This window comes from Pempheris klunzingeri, chromosome 19, assembly GCF_042242105.1.
Source record: "Pempheris klunzingeri isolate RE-2024b chromosome 19, fPemKlu1.hap1, whole genome shotgun sequence".
In the NCBI taxonomy this organism is placed as follows: Eukaryota; Metazoa; Chordata; class Actinopteri; order Acropomatiformes; family Pempheridae; genus Pempheris; species Pempheris klunzingeri.
Window position 1 is genome coordinate 2,435,512 of NC_092030.1, and position 19,229 is coordinate 2,454,740.

Here is a 19,229-nt window from a genome sequence, read left to right on the forward strand (position 1 = left end):
AAGATCAAAGAGGGAGAATACAGGGGGATAGAAAGAGAGGGAAATTGGAGGTGACATGCAGCCTGAACGACACGTTTAATCGAACAGAAAATTGAGGCTAGATTGCCAGGCGGTAAAAAGGGGGAGAATTAATCCATGCCTGAAAATCATCCATCTCCTCTGATGTATTGCCCTCACCTTTCCTGTCCGTGCTTTAAACTCATCATGACCTCGCTCTTCTTATACATCTCTTTATACGTTTCCATGCATGTGCGTGCTGTAATAAGGGTTTATTATCATTAGCAACTCACAAACTAACATGTTTCTTTCATTTTGCCCACATAACTGTCCTATCAGGCCAATTAATATAAATACGTTTTATCTAAAAATGGACTGAAATTACTTTGTTAGACTTAGTAAAGCATTTAGGGACAAACGCTGTTTGACTTAAGATTGGTATGCATTAATTTAGATAAGTCACTTGTGTTAATGAATATAAAGAAACAAATTTAAAATAAAATTAATGCAAAAGTTGTGGATTGTTATATTGAGAGGGAAAATATAGCCAAGAGCGAACTGGAGAAACTTTTCTAACCCAGTAAACTACAGAAACACAAGTTACTCAGAGAACATCACGTACTAAAAGCTGCACCCAGGTCAGCAGGCAAGAATACTGAGATTAAGTCAAAGTCAAGTGGTCAGCAGAAGACCACTGACCAGTTCTGTGAGTGTTGTTTGGGTGACAATGACCAAAACCAGCATGCTCAACCCTAAAACTCAGCCAAGTTATTTTGTGCAGACTCAAAATAAATGAACTTAGAGAGAAGAGTCACAACTCACATAGTACTCGACAGTCTTTGATTTCCACAGCAGGGGCAACACGCTTGTTTCATCCCTTAAGCCTGATCATTACCCCACAGCAGGAGTGTCCCTTTATCGGTCATCCAATTAGGATGCACAGATCAGAGGAAAGTACAATCATGTATTTAGAGAAACACAAAAAAAAAAGCATTTCAAATCTCATTTTGGTTGTTTCATAAGATGCATGACAGCTGATACCCGATAAGCCTCTTTGCAGAACTGACACTGATGTGTGTAAAGTAGATCCCTCAACTCTGCTCCTAATGTAGTTTTTAGGATCTGAAATTTGAGTTACTGGCTTGAGTTTTCAGCAATAACAGGTCAGCATGGACATTTCCTCAGATACACCTCAAGACAGGCGTCTAACATTTTTACCACTGTTTTTACCTTTTCTTTTTGGATGATGAAGCGATGGCATTTGCAAAATGTTGACCAAGTGAATATTTAGCCTAACAGCATTGAAATGGCAGTAAAAGTTGATCCTCCAGCAGCCTGTACACTGCTCTCAACTACAAGGTTTTGGAAGCAGCAGATTTGCATTTATGCTTACCTTATTAATTTTGTATGCTGCCTCTTGCTTCAATTATTTACTGAAATTATACATCATGATTTCCAAGTTAGTTTTTAATGGACAACTATGGCATCATTCTGCTGTGAAAAATCAAGTGAAAATCTATTGATTCGACTAATATGGAAAGCCAACTGGTATGCTGGCTGAAGGGACTTTAATGTTACATTTAACCAGGAATCACACAAACTGTACTTTATCAGAAGGTTATGTGTTTAGTGTGTGGAGTTCATAGATCATTTGTCTCTTCACCTTCTATTACCAGAAGCGTATGCTGAGCTACCCTAGTCACAAGAAGACCACTTAACAGTAATGAGCAGGGGAAATTTGTCATCAGTGATTCATTTCTTGTTGCAGCAGCAGCAGCAGCATGCAATCTAGCTATATCCAGTTTTAATCACTCACTTTATCTAAAAATCTGGGTATTAGTCAGTGAAACTCAGTAAAATCAAGAATAATGAACCTTATGTTAGTGGGCCTGCATCCACACTATTATTTTCTTTTTAATCCTCAAATTATCTGGCCCAGTTGATATAATTAGCAATATTCATGCATATATTATATAATAATATGTCCAGTGGATCCACAAGTGATTTATACTGCTCTGCTATACAGATAGGTAACAAAGATTCATTAACAAGTAGGAATCAGAGAAAATACTGTATGTATAAGTTCTTATATCCCTTTATGAGTGAACACCAAAGAACAAGTAATAAAGTTAAAGTTAGTCTTTTTGTTACCTGGGATTTTGCTCTCAGCATAAAGTCTTGAATTTAAGTGCGCGCATCTTTAGCTCCTCGTGTGCTAAAAAGCATTTTGTCGCCTAGAAAAAATACAATCCCAATCCAAACTGGAACTTTGTCCGGCAAAGAAGCAAGAAGACATGGAAATTTGTCAAATTTGGTTTGGTTCCACTGATGTATTCATGAGGGGATGTAATTTTCAATTAGAATGTATTAGAACTATTTTCCCCAGATTGTATGCAGTGAACAGGAAAGACAGACAACAGAGAAAAAGGATGGCACATACTAAAAGTCATCAGTTAGATTCCAGCCCACTATCTTGCAAGCAGATGGCACACATGCCACCCTGCTGAAAAACTCAATCACTTCTCCTCAGGAAGCATCTTGCTCTTCCTCAGTTCCAACGTGCAGATTTGAGGCACAAGTCTGACTTGTTGAAAGGATGCAGTGCATTAGAACACAAGTCTGAATTGTTGAAAGGGTACAGTACATTCTGATGGACGTGCTTATTCTGACATCCAGTTTTCATTCAGGTTGAGGTGTGAATGTCATTTCCTCGACATTTGGGAGGAAAATCTGTCCTAATTTGCACGTTTGTGTGTGTGAGAGTGTGACAAGGGGGATTAAAATGTGACTGTAAGCGAATCATCTAATCCCTGGTTTAGGAAACAGCTGGTTTTACAGAGAGTTGAGGCTCAACTCCTGTCTCTTCCTGGAGGCAGCATGGAGGAAGGTGGAGACACAGAGAGATGTTACAAGAGGGAGGTAGAGAAATGAAAGAAGACCAAAATACAAAGAGGAAATGATGCAGAGAGGGAGGGCAGAAAGAGAGAGAAACATAGGGAGAAGAAACAGATGATGCTCAGGGAAAAGGTAACGCACAAAGCGGAAAACAGACAGAATAGAGAAAAAGAAGAGAAGAAAGACGTTGAGTAGCATGTTTAAGACTGTTAGCGGGAGGAGAAAAGGACACCGTATGGCTCCATGCATCAAAGAAACCAGGTTACTGGGAGAAATTAGGTTGACGTGTGGGATATTGCAGAGCATGTTTCTGAGAGCTAAGGCCTCATTTATGAAACTCATGTACAAAGTTTTATGTGGTAAACTGTGCATTTCCACACCAAACCTGATTTGTCTTTTCTTCGTGCGTGTTAGACAGTGCAAAGCAATGCAGAATAAGTGGATGCACAAAACACATCATTTACAACCGAATCAGCAGATATCTAAATATTGCTAATAATTCTTTAGGTTTTTACGGCAAATGGCAAAAGGCACACCTACGAATAGTTTGCAATGATGCTGGTGGTGGTTGACCTTTCAAATGAAAAGGTTTCTTTTGTATTTTTGCAGGAACCTCTTAGCTGAGAGTGTTTATCGCCGGCTCGTCAGAAGATTTTGTTTGCATTGGGCAAAATTTGCATCATCTGTGCCAGCAGCAGCAACTCAGCTCCAATTTTGAGAGGCCAACAAGATGCACCAGTGGCATCTCTGTGCATATTCAAGTCTTATCAACTCTGCATTTTTTAGTCATGGGTAGATTTCAGTTTGAAATTTGGCAGCCTGAAATTACTACAGTGCAAGGCTATGCAGTTCACAGTACCTTAACCCGTGCATCACTGCAAGAAACTGAGTATATGGACTCAAGGCTGTGGCAAATCCAACAAAGCCTTATGATTGTGTGGAAAAAGCAGACACACACATACAACCCTGTATGTACTGCATGTGCACAAACATTCATCAAAGATTCAACTATTACAGGCAGAATCCTGATCAGTTATCCAACCTTATATGTCAGGTGATGAATCATCTCCAAATAGAAGTACAGATGGATGGATGGATGGAGATGTTTGTGACTGATCACTCACTGAGTGAAGGGTGCTATAACAAGGACAGGAAAGGATAAAATGACTTTAAAAATGTCAGCCCTTGATTAAATATAAACAAACTCATGGAGTCAATTAGAACATCCCCCTGAAACAGGAGCTTAATTTAACAGGCATAAGTTTCAGTGACTCCACTGAGGGAAAAAACCCCCAAACCTCCTTTGAATTTCTACTCTGTGGGCTGCAACCTGGCACGGTACCAAGCCAAAGCCCACAAACACAAGGACTGAATCAAGCTTGCCCAGTGTCCCCTGATACTGAGGGTAAGGGGGAAGAATGTAAAGGTACACACTGACAGATTTTAACTATCACCAAGTCAATAATCAAGTAACTTGTCTAGAGTCTCTGTGTTTACCTGTATGTGCCTCTGCGTGTGTCGGTCTGCTTCACAATCCACAAATGTCAGCTCTTGCATGTATTTCAGAATTATCAAGCATATGAATTTGAAACGATTTCTTTGTGAACAAGCCTTTCCATCATTATTGTCATAAAAAGATTATTCTATTTTCAGCGTTCAGTTTATGCAGGGTTAAAGCATTTATTTCTCTTTTTCATTGCATTTTATCTTTTAGAAATCTCAAAGTGCTTCGCTACAAAAGGTCATTAACCATTACATAATTATGTTCCCGTCAAAAACTGAGTCTGTCTATATCACATATAGATTGTTTCTGATCTCTGTGACCTTTAAGCATATGGAAAATGTCAATCACATCTATTTGACAGTAACATGGGATAGTAAACATCATTCAGTGGTATTATGTTATTCTGCTAGCTGAAGTGTATGTTGAAGAAGAAGAAGAAGAAGAATCTGTTGCTCAGAAACAGTCAAGCTTATTTTACAGACTCGTGTATTTGAGCTGAATGACATGGGAAAATAATCTAATTCCTATTATTCAGACCAATCTTATGATTCATTATGCATGTTTTAAACTTACTGTTCTTTATCCTCTGTATTATCCACTGTTAACATATGAAAAAATATTAATCTTACTGATCTCCAGTCAGTTACAGTAACAGATCACGTGAACTAAAGTGGAGAAATATAAAAAAAAGAACAAAGCCTAATAGTAACATATGAACATGTTCATTTAACATAGAAATAAAACAAAATGTTAATCTTACTGATCTCCTATGTTGGAACAAATCACACAAACCAAAGTGCCCACTGACTATAGCTCTAACTTACCACTCTAAAACTATTTAGATGATTGAAAGCTGTGTGTCGTGATATGCAGACTTGGTTCATAAGGAGTTCTGCTCTCTAACATTTTGGTCAGTGATCCCTGATGGGTGGTAATTGACCTTCTTGACACACACAAACATCATACACTTCTTAAATAAAAGGATTTGTAGTGTTGCTTTGTGTAGTAGCTGTTAGCAAGACACAGTCTGCACATTATCTGACTATAAACCCAAACTGGTCCAGACAACCTGGACAGGGTGTGTGCATGTGAAGCCACCCCTGGTTTGGTTGTGTATTTAACTGCATCCTATTACATCGCAGTCAATTTGAATTTAATTTCTCATCCTGGAAACTACCCGTCAAAGTTCACAGCTGTAGAAGGGAATACATACGTTAGGATGTATTTGTGGCTCGTCCTTGTCTGCGGCTCACAAAGCCGACATGAAAGCCATGAAATAGTTGCCGTGTGTCACTATAGCGATCCTTACAAAGAAGACAGTGCCTCTATGGTGTTAGCTGAGGAATGCTGGCAACTGGCACGTCTACGGTCAGTATGCACATGTCAAAATACACACATACATGTACACACTTGCATGTGTGTGTTCATCTCCGTGTGTTCAAGTCTATTTTTAAACTAAAACGAGCACGGCCTTGCTCTCAACATTAACCTGAGTGCAAGACCAAGTCTATAGTGTACAGTGTTCAGGCTGCAGCTCACACAGTCATATAAACTGCAATTAGAACAATCATGAGCACCACTTGAAATTCAGCAGACTGTTAGTAGCTAGTTATATTCACTTGATAGGAGACTGAGTATCAACAGTGGACTAGAAGAAAGTGGGCCCTAATCGCCAGTGATAGTTGGATGGAGACGTAGCTTATCTCTGCCACCTACTCAATCTCTCTTGGTCTTCCTGCCCAATTCTCTTCATTTCACATGGACCTTCAGAGAAATGGGATCATAAGCACATAACAGTCTTGAAGTTGACTCCATAGACGATAAGCAATCATCTTCATCCACTCCCCATTTCCTCTTCTTCATCATCATCCACTCCGCTGTGACTTGTTAAGAAATGAAAAATGCTAATGAGAGACAAACTATGAGCTCACCAGTGTGGCAGTGATGTGCACGCATGCAATCATGCATACACACATCCTATGGCGACACACACAAAGAAACTGACATGCACACAAACACAAAACCACATTTATTATAATTCTGCCAATTTCTGCAAGCAATTTCAGAGCAGCTTTGTTGTTGCTTTCGGGTTTTCTTGATCGTGCTATTAAAGCAGTCTATTGGCAGTTCGGTTGCCAGTGCTTTGGATTATTTTAGGCTTCGGCATGCGAGCCAGCACAACACCAGAAACCACTGTAATTACAAGATCTGGTCGATCCTTTGAATAGCAATGGCAACCAGAACTTTGATCTGGTTGAGGACAAGAAGAAGAGGTGGGGCTCCGCGGGTTAAAATAGAACTGTCCACATGGAGTTGATTTGAGGTTTTCTATATGGGGAGCCCTGGAGTGGGCCTGCTCAAGTAATGAAGTCAGTTCAAGCCAATGGAAAAAGACTATCGCATGTAGCTCTGTTGTGGAAAACAGCACTCATGTACCCACAATATTAAACCCATGTCTGCTGTAAAATCCAACAAAAATAGCCAGGGCAGAACTATACCGTGTTGTGACTACAAATTAACATTTTATATATCCACACTTTTCCTTTGAAATGAAAGGCAGAAAAAGTGATGAGACGCAGCCGGGTTCTGAAGTCTTGGCAGTACTGTTCCACAAATACGTTTAATCATTGGACCATTTAAAGTGACACAGCAGAGAGAGAGAGAGAGAGACAGAGTGAATTAGTTCCTTTGTATATTTCCTTTGAATGCACATGAAATGCGTAGATGAACAGCTCAGCAGACAGACTTACCATTTCGGTTCAAGACAACCCAGAAACACATGCAGTGTTTACCTGCTACTTGTACTGAAACGGCTATTAACCAGCAGGCTTTCCTGTCAATATCATCAATAGTAAGTCATTAATTAACCCAAATTTATCTCAAGGTCTCATTAACTAAAGACGTGTTCCAGCTGCATTGCACGCTGCAGTCAATAATGTGTCAGGGCCCTTAGATCCTTGATGAAATGGCCTCTAAAGAGATTATAAACTCTGACAGTCCCCTCAGAATTTGCAACTCCCTGGAGAACTTTAACACTTAGCAAAACTGCAGTGACAGTTTGGGTAGCAGCAGATTGACAGACTGGTTGGCTTCCTCTTTCTGGGAAGCTCAGAATGTGCTATATGATGTATACTGAACGGTCTTGTCTTGTGCTCTCTGCCCATCATGACACAATGATATATTCTATCCTACTGTGTAGTCGTCTCCCACTCGACATCCCTAAAAAAAAAAAGTGTCCTTGCCCTGGATTTAAGCCCCATGATGCAGTGCTACAGACAGAAAGGTCGCACCGCTTGATTGAAGTGGGACAGCAGTGCTAAAAGTGTCTAATGATTCAGCATGAGACTGCACTGAGGAGACAAGAGTTAACTGGCATTTTGTGCACTCTCACTTCATGCCACAGCCACTGAAGACAATTGCTTCAAAAGAAAAAAAAAAAAAAAAAGTCTTACAGGTATAACACTAATAAGTTTCATCCATAATTCCTCCATCTTAAGACTTTCACTGCATCCAGTTTCCTGTGTGAGCCCCCTCTACCCCTGAGCCTCTGGGTGCAATCAGGAGGACTATGATGTGCTGGTGGAAGAAAGCTTTCTATCTGGATTTGAAGAAGAAAATTGAAGGAAGGAGACTGAGGGGACAGAATATGATACTGGTGAAATGCGCTCTCCTGAGAGAGAGAGCTAATGAGCGGTGGTGGTACTGGTGCCGGGCAGGCTGGTTGCATGAGAACTCAGTATTATGAGGTCTAGCAGGGAGGGAGAGTGGTGGAAGTAGGTGGAGGAGGGTGGCGTCAACCAGCCTTTTTTTCCTCTTCTATTGAGTGGACACAAGACCAGATGGTATTGTCATTGAAGAAATTATAAAGCAACATGAGAATTCGAAGCAGACTGGCAGGGTGTGGTTGTCTTATCAGGCACATCCTGCACACTTGTTTGGTTTCATTTCTTACATGACAGTTTAAAAGTCAGAAATTAAATTTTCCTCACTGAAAGAGTTTTTCTACAGAATTAAATAATAATTAAAAGGTACTTTTATCAGCAGCTGATGGAGTCACCTTAATCTAATGACAGCTGTTAAAGCGAGTACAGTACTGCTCCTGAAGAGCCCCCCGAGGTGCTCATTCATTTTGTACCAGCTCAGAAAACAGCCATCAGGATTGAATTATACGATGAGCAGAAAACATACCACAGATTACATTGAGGCTGTTATGTAGCACTTCTCTAAAATGCTGAAATTGCAAATTGGTGCTCTGCAGTGATATACTGGACCAGATAACAACATAACTACAAACTGGATGGCTCAAAGCTGTGCTTAAGTTTGTGGTTCATTTAATTACCGTCACGGTGTACACTAGTTGCAAAGAGAGACGGATACATCCAAGCTTGAGTAAAAGCCTAGTGGTGCAGCACGGTGGCTCTGAAATGTAATGGCACTGGAGAGAAGCAGAGCTGGAGATCAGGACACGGTTCTGTGGGTAGATGGCTGTTTTTGTGAACCACGTCCCAAATGTACAGCAGTTACGAACACAACTGGGCTCACAAGATGGAAGCACCCACTCATACCCCCAACAACCAATTATCCACCTGCTCTCAACAGCTGAGAGCAGTTTCATCAGTGCAGGAGTGGTCTTATTTAAAAGTCAATCAGCCAGTCACTGGGGAGGAGTGTGTCATTGGACGGGTGCCCATCTGTCCGTCCGTCTGTCCAACTCCCTCGCTCATCTTAATCCCCTATTACACTAAACCATCAACCTGAGAATCTGACCGGTTTTCACTGTCACGCACCATAACGATATGAGTCTTAGGTAGTAACCTCTAACTAGAGCTGCAGCCATTAGTCCATTACTCAATTAGTCAGCTGACAGAAAATAATCAGACACTATTCTGATAATTGATTAATCATTGGAGAATTTCTCAAAATGCCAAACATCTGCTTTTCTCTGATAATTGAATATGTTGAAATGGTGGTTATAACATTTGAAAACGTAACCTTGGAAACTGTGATGAGCATTTTTCTGGAGACTTTATAGACAAAACAAGTATTTCACAGTACATGGCACGGCCTACCCAGATATGCAGATCAAAAGACATTAAGACACCAAGGTTAAAACCAGGCGAAGTTTGGGTGAAAAAATGAAAGCTATTTAGAATAAACTCATCGTGAGTTTAAAAATTCAGTTTTTCAGTCTAGTAAAACATGCATTAAGCAATGTTTAAGGAGCACAGAGTGACTGACAGCCGCAGTAAACACATGACTGGCGGGCAGAGCTGAATACCTCAAAACTCCAGTGATGCCACAATTGGTCTGTTTCTGCTGGATGTGTAAGACACACTCAAACATAGCTCGCTAAGGGATAATATAGTATCAAGGCAGCTTTATGGATTTCCTGATTAAACACTAGACTGTTCACACCTGACCACGAAACATGTTGAGCCTCTAGTGTAACAACAAGATTAAAACAACTACTTTTAAAGATAAAATAAGGTAACAGATGGTGTTAAGCACTGATTTATGAATACTGATCTAAATTTGTGGATCTGTGTCTTTTTTAAGACAAGTAATCTGCTCGTCCAGGGATGTGTGCTCTCACCTTGTTGTCCCTCTTCTACATCTACATCTGCAGACCCTGCTCCTCCATGTGCACTCAAGTCCTTCGCAACACCGTGCGTCTGTCCTCAACAAACTTCGAGGGAGTCGAGGGACGTTTCATGTTTGCAACTAAGAGCATCTGAGACCAAGAAGATGAATGTTGTGTCCTGGCAACACACATCCACAGGGAGGTGGTCCAGCAGTAGAAATACCTCAGCCAATGTCTGTGATAACAGGGCTCATGCTCAAGCTTCTGCTCCCCAGAAACAAGAGAAACAATGAAGCCGAGGAAGACAGAGAGACACTAAAGAGACAGAGGCTGGATGAGCAGGAGTTATAACACGAATCCATCAATGCAAATGAGAAATGCATGTTGGTATTATAGCCATAAAAGCAAACCATTAATTAGGATGGGAGTAACTTATTAGCAGATACTTGTTTTGTCTGCAGGTGCTCTACTCATTAAACACCAGATACGAAGCCAAAGTCTATTGTGGGTCCTGTTTTGTTTAATTGGTTCAGCAGGATCTGCTGCTCCATTTAAACAACCCTCTTCTAAACCCAGTAATTGTTTAAACTTGGCATCAGATGGCATATTGGAGCAGTCCTTTGGAGGCATGACTGAGAAAAAGAAATAGCCAATAACGTCTTATGCTTTGGTTTGTCAGTGTGCTGGAAGTGAGCACCATTTGCCATTCATCAGTGCAGGATATATACTCTGTCAGCATGCTGTGGAGGAGGTCGATATTCCGCCAAGGCAAATACATTTACATTTATTTATTGCAAGCCATTACAGGGACTCCAATTCCTGCTAGGGAGAACAGACTCCTATTTCATTTTCCATCACGCAGCTTCGTGCATTGAACTGCTGAGAGATGTTAAAATTCAGATCAAGTATGCAGAAGAGAGCATTTGCCACCGACGTCTTGAAGTCGGGTAAACTGTGCGTTCTGGGAGAGGAGTGAAAAAACAAGCCAGTGCATGTCCAGAGAAGATATCAAGTGGAAAAACTTCACACCCCAAAGGTCCAAAAGTGGTAATGAGTGACAAAACTTCACACCCCCGTGTAGAAAAGGTAGAAAACTTACCACCCCCGTGTCCAGCTGCTCGGTGGTCAGAGAAGGAGCCGCTCCAGTCAGAGGTAAAAACCACAACATGGGCACCAGCAGCAGCAGCAGCATCTCCGGAGAAATACTCCTCATCCACTTGTGAAGAAGCAGAGAAACCATGATGCCCTATGACAGGCTGCTCCTGCAGGGCTCAGACACCGACCCCGACAGCCGCATCCACGGGATAAATCACACGCCGACCCTGCTGGAAAACGTGTCCGCATAAGTCTACCTCACTGTGGAGCGCAAACACATAAAACACATCAAACCCGGCGGCGGTCAAGACGGTTACAAGTTTGGTTTCTCAAACAAAACGGCCCCTTGAAACCATCAACTATGTGGTCATAATCAGATGGAGACACAAAACGTGTGCTCTTGTCCTAAATCAAGTCCATCGGAGCTGATCTCGGCAGCCAGAAGCGCGAGCTCCCCTCCTGATCGCGCCGTCTCTGCTAAATGAAAGCAGCTGCGTGCGGTTTTGTCCCGAGCAGCAGCAGCAGAGACCGCTCGCTGACGCACACACAAAAGAGTCAGTGAGTATTTGGCCCGAAGGATTCAGGGTGGGAGAGAGGAGGGAGAGAGGAGGGGAGGTTTCAGCCCGCTTGGATACGCAGCGCGTCGTGCGTAATTCTGAGAGTCTCAGGGGCTGAAAGCAAGTCCACAAAACTCAGTTTGTCAGCGTTGCTCTGTTAACGTTATGTGAGAAACATGTCAGTGTTCGGGGGGTTTGACTGAATCCAGGCCTGAGTTTTATTTTCTCTTCATCCCAAAATGCAGCCCAACACAGGAAGGAAAAAGAAAATGTTTGAAACAAGAGGGGCGTGTTCATCACCCTTAAATGTTCTTCACAGGTGTTTCTGTGCTTATACTTATATCTAACTGACCCTCTTCCTCCTCCTCCTCCTCATCATCACTTCCACCTCTTAGATCCTGTTGGTTCTGATGCCAGTGGAGTGAACTACATAGCTAGATTACAGCCTGTGGGTAGCTCATATACATAAATACATAATGTGAACTCCCCCTCGTGGTCATTGTAAATACTCCACACCACAGCACACACCTGTAAAACCAGAGGGCATTCAATCTAAACCACAATCATGGCAACTGAACATTAATGATCCACCTTGAGATTCAACTGGTCCATAGTCAGAGATTCAAATGTCCAGTCATCATATTGATACAGCAGAACCTTTGCACCTAACTTTAAAATGTGTGTCTTTAATAATTTATATTTTATCCAAACTGAGACAGTGAAAGAAAGAATGAACTGAGGAAGAAACAACGGTAAGAGATGAAGAAAGAGGGAGTTATTTCTTAGTCTTGAAGCTCTGAAAGAAGCCTCCAGCCAACCAGCTGTCGTGTTGCGCTTTCCCTGCATCGCCAGAGAGAAATCTCAAACTGGATCAACACAGAAGGCTATTCAGTTATTTCCTGTCGAAACCTCAATTCATCAGCATCATGCAAACATCCTCGTTTTACCTTGTAAAGATGTCAATCAAATCCATTTTTAAGAAAGCAGGGTAAAATACTGCTGCTACCACTACTATTAACACTGATGCCCACAACAATACTCAGAATGAAACAGACTTTCAACTAAAACATAGACAGCAAGCATCCAAAGAGTTAAATTACAGCCAATTAAATATACATATCAGCAGAAGCTAGGCCACTGAAGTAGAGAAACTGCATATGTCTCTGAAATGCAAAGATGTTTTATTTTGTACCCCTCATTACACTTCTATTTTCACCATATTTGAGAAAAACATCAGAGGAAAGCACAAAACAATTTGCTGAGCTGCAGAGATAATTATTACATGAAACAGTGGTATCATCCCGCTGCTTTCTTCTTTGGAGAAAAAAACTAATGCGCTTGTTTATTTCTTTTGTGTTGCATAATATTAAAACCCATCAAGTAATGAAGGAACGTGCAGTAATGACGTACAGTCACCGAGAGCTGTGTGCTCCTGTAGCACATTAACCAGTTCACAGAGCGTCTGATCAGCCGATGTGCTAGAAAATCTGAACAAAAGTCTGAACTGAGTGACTTTTGCTTGTTTTGAATTCATCCTGCTCTCGTTTTTGGTAAGAACGGACACACATGCACAAATACACACACTCCCATTTCTTATTCAGATCCATTACAGCGGTCGTTCATCACTGGTCCACAGGAGGAAGACATGAAAAATATGGTTTTCACTCAGCAGCATTAAGTTCTGCCGGCTTAGCGCTGAGGGCCTAAAACTTCTCAACTGCACTGCTTCCAGTCGCAGTGTTATGATAATTGTGACATCTGAATATTGTGTCCCACAGCATGTCTGCTGGCAAAGAGAAGCCCCCGTCCTTCAGTTTTAAGTTTAAAACATTCATTTACTTAACTCAGTCTGCTGAACACATTTTACCTGAAGTGTTTCGCCGTCTTCAGACTATTTCCCAGAGAAATGTAGCTCATTTTCTTTGGTCAGATCGTATAATTATAGGAAAACGTACTGCACAGAGTGGATGCGGAAGGAATTGAGTTTGCTGGCTGCCATCGCAACAGATGCATTTTAATATTGGTTGTAGCATATTGTGCCAAGTTGGCTGCAGACCACTTGTACAGCTGGGATTAAAACTCAAAACACAGATGAATATTGTCAAACTCACGTCTTTTGCATAATACATAACTGGAGTGACCTGAATGTTGATGGAGATGGACATGGAGGCTGTTTGATAATAAAGATTGATTAACTCTCTTTTCATTCTTTCCTCAATATATTTTATGTTTATGCTGAACAATGACTAAAGCACCTGTAGAATATAAATGAAGCCTCTGAGTAGGGATGATTGAACACCTTGTCATGGTAAAGTTGAATAGAATTGAATACCCAACACAAACCGAATACATATTGTTAGCTACAATCATTAGCATGAACCAGTATTGCATCTCTACCAGATTATGTTGGACATGATGTTTGACCAATCAGATGCTTTAGCAGAGTGACTGAACCTGACATCTGTCTCCATATGCTCTCCATTGTGTGAAAACAAGTACAAATCCAGTGATTTCTTTTTGCAAATGGGAGTTGTAAAAGGAGCACTCTTAAACTAGTCTCACAGCCAACACCAGTTATTATCCACTGAAATCAGTAAATTCATTTAAATCGTCCCTTTTTCGCATTTCTTGCTGTCTGAGCAGGCTCTGTAGCCTGACTCATACCCAGTGTGGTGTAGCACTGGCGTGTTGGAGATACTGTCCTTTTTGTGACCCTTAAAAATTCTATTTGTGTTGTTGAACAGAGCTGTGGCTCCCCTTGAGATACACCGCCATGCATAAATAGTATACACATTTTAATTGACTAAATGCAAATACTGAGCCCTGGAAGTTTGAATGTAGTAAACCCCATTTAGCCTGCCAGTGTGCAGAACTTGACTTTACTATCAATACCGTTTCGGAGAACTTGTCAATACCACTCTGGCCAGTTATATTCATTGATGGTAATGGACAAGTTGTCATTAATTACTCTCACACAGTGTATGTGTGTGTGTGTCACTTCTTTCAGTGCATCTCCTCCCACTTGCACTCCACTCTCTCCTTCCTCCCACCTTTCAAAGTCTCTCTTATCCAATCTTTCTGTCAGAGAGTCACAGGCTTTGATGTACAGTTCTCGTAAGTCCACGACAGCTCGGGGCGGTCCCACCATAAAATCTACAGTGGATGTACACAAGGGTGTCCTGCAGACATTTTCAGGCCTTTATACACACTCTCTGTGAGTAAACTTTGCTTGAGGACATAATCCATAATTCATATGATTGTGTCTTTTAAAATGAGGATGATGGAAAAAGCCCAAAAGTGTCCAAAAACAAATAAACATAAATAAAACAGACAGAACTGGCGAGGACATGTCTGTGTGTGAGAATACTGTAGACACAGATCGGCTCTGAGGTGTTAGTCCTATGCTAGCAGCATGGCTGGAGGAATGACAATGTCAGTCAGTGTGTTACTTTGGTCCAGACTGAAATATCTCAACAAATATTAGATACAGATATACAGATATTCATGATCCCCAGAGGACCGAGCTGTAATCACTCTGGTGATCTCATGATTTTCCATCTTGAGCCACCAGATCAACATCTGAATGTGTCTAATAATCTGGGTCAGGACCAGATATCTGCAAAAACTAACTCTCATCAGTCTCCGCTGTGCGTTCGTTAGTGCTAATTAGCTATTATCTTCACATGTTTATTCCATTTTGAGTTCTTTGTCCTCCTGCAGTGCCGACACATCGCCGGTAAACATGCAAGTGAGATCAGTTCTTGGGGTTTCAGTTCTTCTCATTCTCTGTGGACAATTTCACAAAAAAATATCTTAATTTAATTGAGATTCATGCAGAAAACGGCGTGTTTGGGTAATTAACTTAACAGCACCTTAGACAGCATGACACCGCTTTTCTTCTCTTTAGTCCTCAGCCGTCTGTAAAAACGTCTGTTTGAATTCTTTCTGCTCTGCTCTGAAACAACTCACCCATTTTACCAGTGCTTGCCGTGTTTGTCTCCCATGTGAATATGCAGCGGCAGATGCTTTGCCAACCAGGGGGGAGTGATTGTGGCGACAACGACATCACATGCACACCTTCTAAACTGATCTCAGCTCGCCAACACTTCACTACAGTTACACTTGCAGCTGTGGAAGGCGCTCCTTTTTAAGGGGGAGGGTATAAATAGGCAACCTGTTGCACATTCTAGCCACTTGCCAACACAAGCAGGAAGCAGTCACCACTGTAAGCGGGTAGACGTCCTGCTCACAGCTGTTGTGTCGCATGATGAGTTAAGTAAATATTGTTTTAAGTGTAATATTTGATGCTAAAGCTTTAGGACACCATGCTTGTGGAGTTCAGACCCATGAAGTTGTACTGCTTCAGCATATACTGTACTACTGTACATACTTAACAATAGTTCTTTTTTGTGACATTTTACTAACACTCTTTTTTTAAATAAAGGTTATTTGAAGGACATTCACCTGCACGCTCCCCTTTGTTGTTTCTCCTGTTATATCCCCAACAGTCAAAGTAATTTTTTTATGTTCACTGTCACTTGGTGTGAGATCAGGATGTCAGAGGAGGCTGATGATACTGGAAAGAAGAAAGCTCAGTGTGATATTCCCTCAGTTTTTCTGTATTAAAGCTTTCATATTTTCTTTCCACCTTTGCTTGCTATATCGCTATGGAGCTCCAATGTGTTTTAAAAAAGAAGCCATCATGAAATGATTAATCAGATGAATTAAGTGTGTGAAATAATTGAAAATGATTAAACTGAACTCAGTAATATGAAATGTTATTGCATCATCCGCTTACACTGTAACACAGTTTTATTGGATATGATTTTTAATTAATTTTTATTTCAAAATTTCTACTTCATGACCATTTTCAAAAGACCATTTTTATTTCAAACCAGCATTTTTCTCCCAAACACTACTATTATTTCAATTCAAGTTTAGGGTTCCATTTATCTCCAGTCCTCACATGTTTTCTCACATCAGCTCTGGACAATCAGAATCAGATCCTTTCACACATGTAGCACACAACGGCAGATTGCCTGGGGGGGGTAGCATACATAAGCCGTACTTATCTGCTCTAATTGTAATTATGGGTAAGAGATGATTTCTGTAGCCTGTTCTGGAGATTTAATTGATGATTCAGGGCACTTTCTGCCACTTGGTGACCTCACTCTGCATATATGAGAAAGACTACAACGTCTGATGAGGTATCGTCCATTAAACAGAACCTGCATCCTCTTCAATTTCAATTTCACCAGGAAGCGCTGAAAACCTGTTATATAATGCTTGTTGTCAGCCACCATAAAATTGCTCTATTCAGACATTAAAAGCCAAGACATAAAACCGATGGCATAAACAAATGAGTGCTTCGCTGCATAGAACAACAGAGAAAAGAAGGAGAGCTAAATAAGTGCCACTCCGGTATCTGGAGTACTGTTCTCCTCTCACCATAAAAGCCTCCATTTAACAGGTTTTAGAAATGCTTTCCAATTCATAATACATTTGCTTTTTCAGATAAATACAGATGAAGCCTAACAATTTAACACTCCATTCATCTATGTATCTATTATTTTATTTACCACTGTACAGATTTCATTCTTCATCAATTTTAAATCCAAATCCTACGTGGGTAAATTTATAGACATTAACACCGGTTGAATTGCTCAATCAGCCTCTCCTCTTTTCCACGTTTTCATCTGCCGCTGAACTCATTAATCATGTAGCAGACAGATATTGCCATGTGTGCGTCCGTGTGACATCTCTACCTTGTATCCACATGTGACGTGATGATTTATGAGTGACCTGAAATCATGCGATAGCTCTACAAAACAGAAGTTTGCAGTCGCGAGCTTGGTGTTCCCTCAATCGTCCTCCGTTTAGCTGATGATCAAATTAATCCAATTAGGACTCTGAGGTGGATTTATAGCGTTATAATAAATAATTCATCACAGGTTACATTTGATGCAAAAGAACAGAGGAGGTTTTAGTCATCTCACTATGATAGTCATGTTTAATTCATGGGCCTCTCTTGCTGCTTTATTTCCTACAAGAAGCAACACATTCTGCTCAGTGTTTGGTGCTGAGGGGTTCTGCATGTGTGAAATGCATATTGATGTCAGGATGTATTTGTGATTAGTTCCAATAGTATGATTAGACCCTTGATTAGATCTGTAACAGTTTAGCTCCAGCACAGCATATTGTAATTTGATACCGTGGCTCAAAGAGGGCTGCATGCAGATGAGCAACATTACTGCTGTAAAAAAGATGGATGTCCAGAGGTTCGATGTCTACCGTCTCCTTCTCCTTTGTTCTCTCAAGTGTAAAAAAAAAAAAGCCAACAGATATTGGAGAGTGAAATGAGAGAGGCCAAGAGGTTGTGCATGCAATAGATATGCTCCTTTCTTCCAGCCATGTTAATCAGACTGGAGAGTAATACCGATGGTTCCTCCTGCCCAGAGGCTCTGTGAGAGTTATGTTGTAGATTGGAAGTGGTTCTCTAAAACGGTGCCTAGGGCCGGTCTACACATGCCCAGGGGTAATCTCTTCCTTCTTAGATGCCATGTCCTTCCAGCTGCACACAATTGCAGTACACAAAGCAAGACAAAAACAAAACTAGTTGATATCGTTCTACAAGAGAATATTTGCATTTGTCTCTGGGTCAGAGCTCTGATTTATTTAACTGTAAAGGAAGAACTATTCTGTGCTGATTTACATGCAGCCTATGTAATGGTTTAGCAATGCCTACACAGTATGTGTGAGGGTAGGGTGGGACACTTGGCTTAATTTCTCCAATGTTAATAAGTGTCAGCGCAGGAAGGGCTAGTTATTGCCTGGTCTCCTGCAGTTCAATGGTGCTATGACCCTGACAGATAAGAAAGAGCTGCACCATAGGGGATGAAGCCAAGTAATGCATCATGGACACAATGTTCTGGTCAATCTGCTGTCCTCCTTCTCCCCACCCCATTCACCCCACTTTTCATATCCTCCTCACATACCCGGCCAGGACACCACCTGTCAGGCTGGGAATCACACAAAGTGGCCTTTGAATAAGCATGTGCACCAGGAAAAGACAGACTGAAAAAAGCTTAAAGAAAAAAGCTATAGACAGGCTATATTATGCAAAAAGAAAAAAATATATACTACATATAAAAAGGGTTATTTAAACAACTTTACCTGGATTTTATGCCTTCATGCCCCCAAAGGTTGTTACCCACTCATACCTAAACCTAACCAACATAACCAAGACTGCAGGTCACAGACACTGATGGTTCACCATATATGGTGAATTACCAGCCATGTCTGTTTTTTTCAGATTAAAGATGAATGAGGACAGCAAACCTCAAAAGACTGACACTTAAAACAGACAATTTAATGAAGAATGGACAGACAAATGTGCTTTTTTTTTTTCACCCTTGTACCAATGTTAAAAGCGTTTAATTTACCAGGTGATTGTTGCTGTACGCTAGGCTGGTATATGAAGCCATTATGAGTCCAAACATGCTAGCTTCAGTGCAACGTTTCAGAGCATCGGCCCCACAAGAAAAGAGATGATTATGACTTTGAAGTCATTTTATTCTGCCACATCAATGATTCTGAAAGC

At 41.0% G+C, this 19,229-nt stretch overlaps 1 protein-coding gene across 1 annotated transcript in view; it reads right to left on the bottom strand.

The window, feature by feature from the left end:
• LOC139218992 (matrix metalloproteinase-17-like) overlaps positions 1–11,217 on the bottom strand; it is a 54,641-nt gene extending 43,424 nt beyond the window's left edge. Inside the window, exon 1 of the mRNA XM_070850755.1 lies at positions 11,077–11,217. Within this exon, the coding sequence (XP_070706856.1) occupies positions 11,077–11,217 (141 nt within the window). The remainder of the gene's footprint in view (positions 1–11,076) is intronic.
• Positions 11,218–19,229: the final 8,012 nt, after the last annotated feature.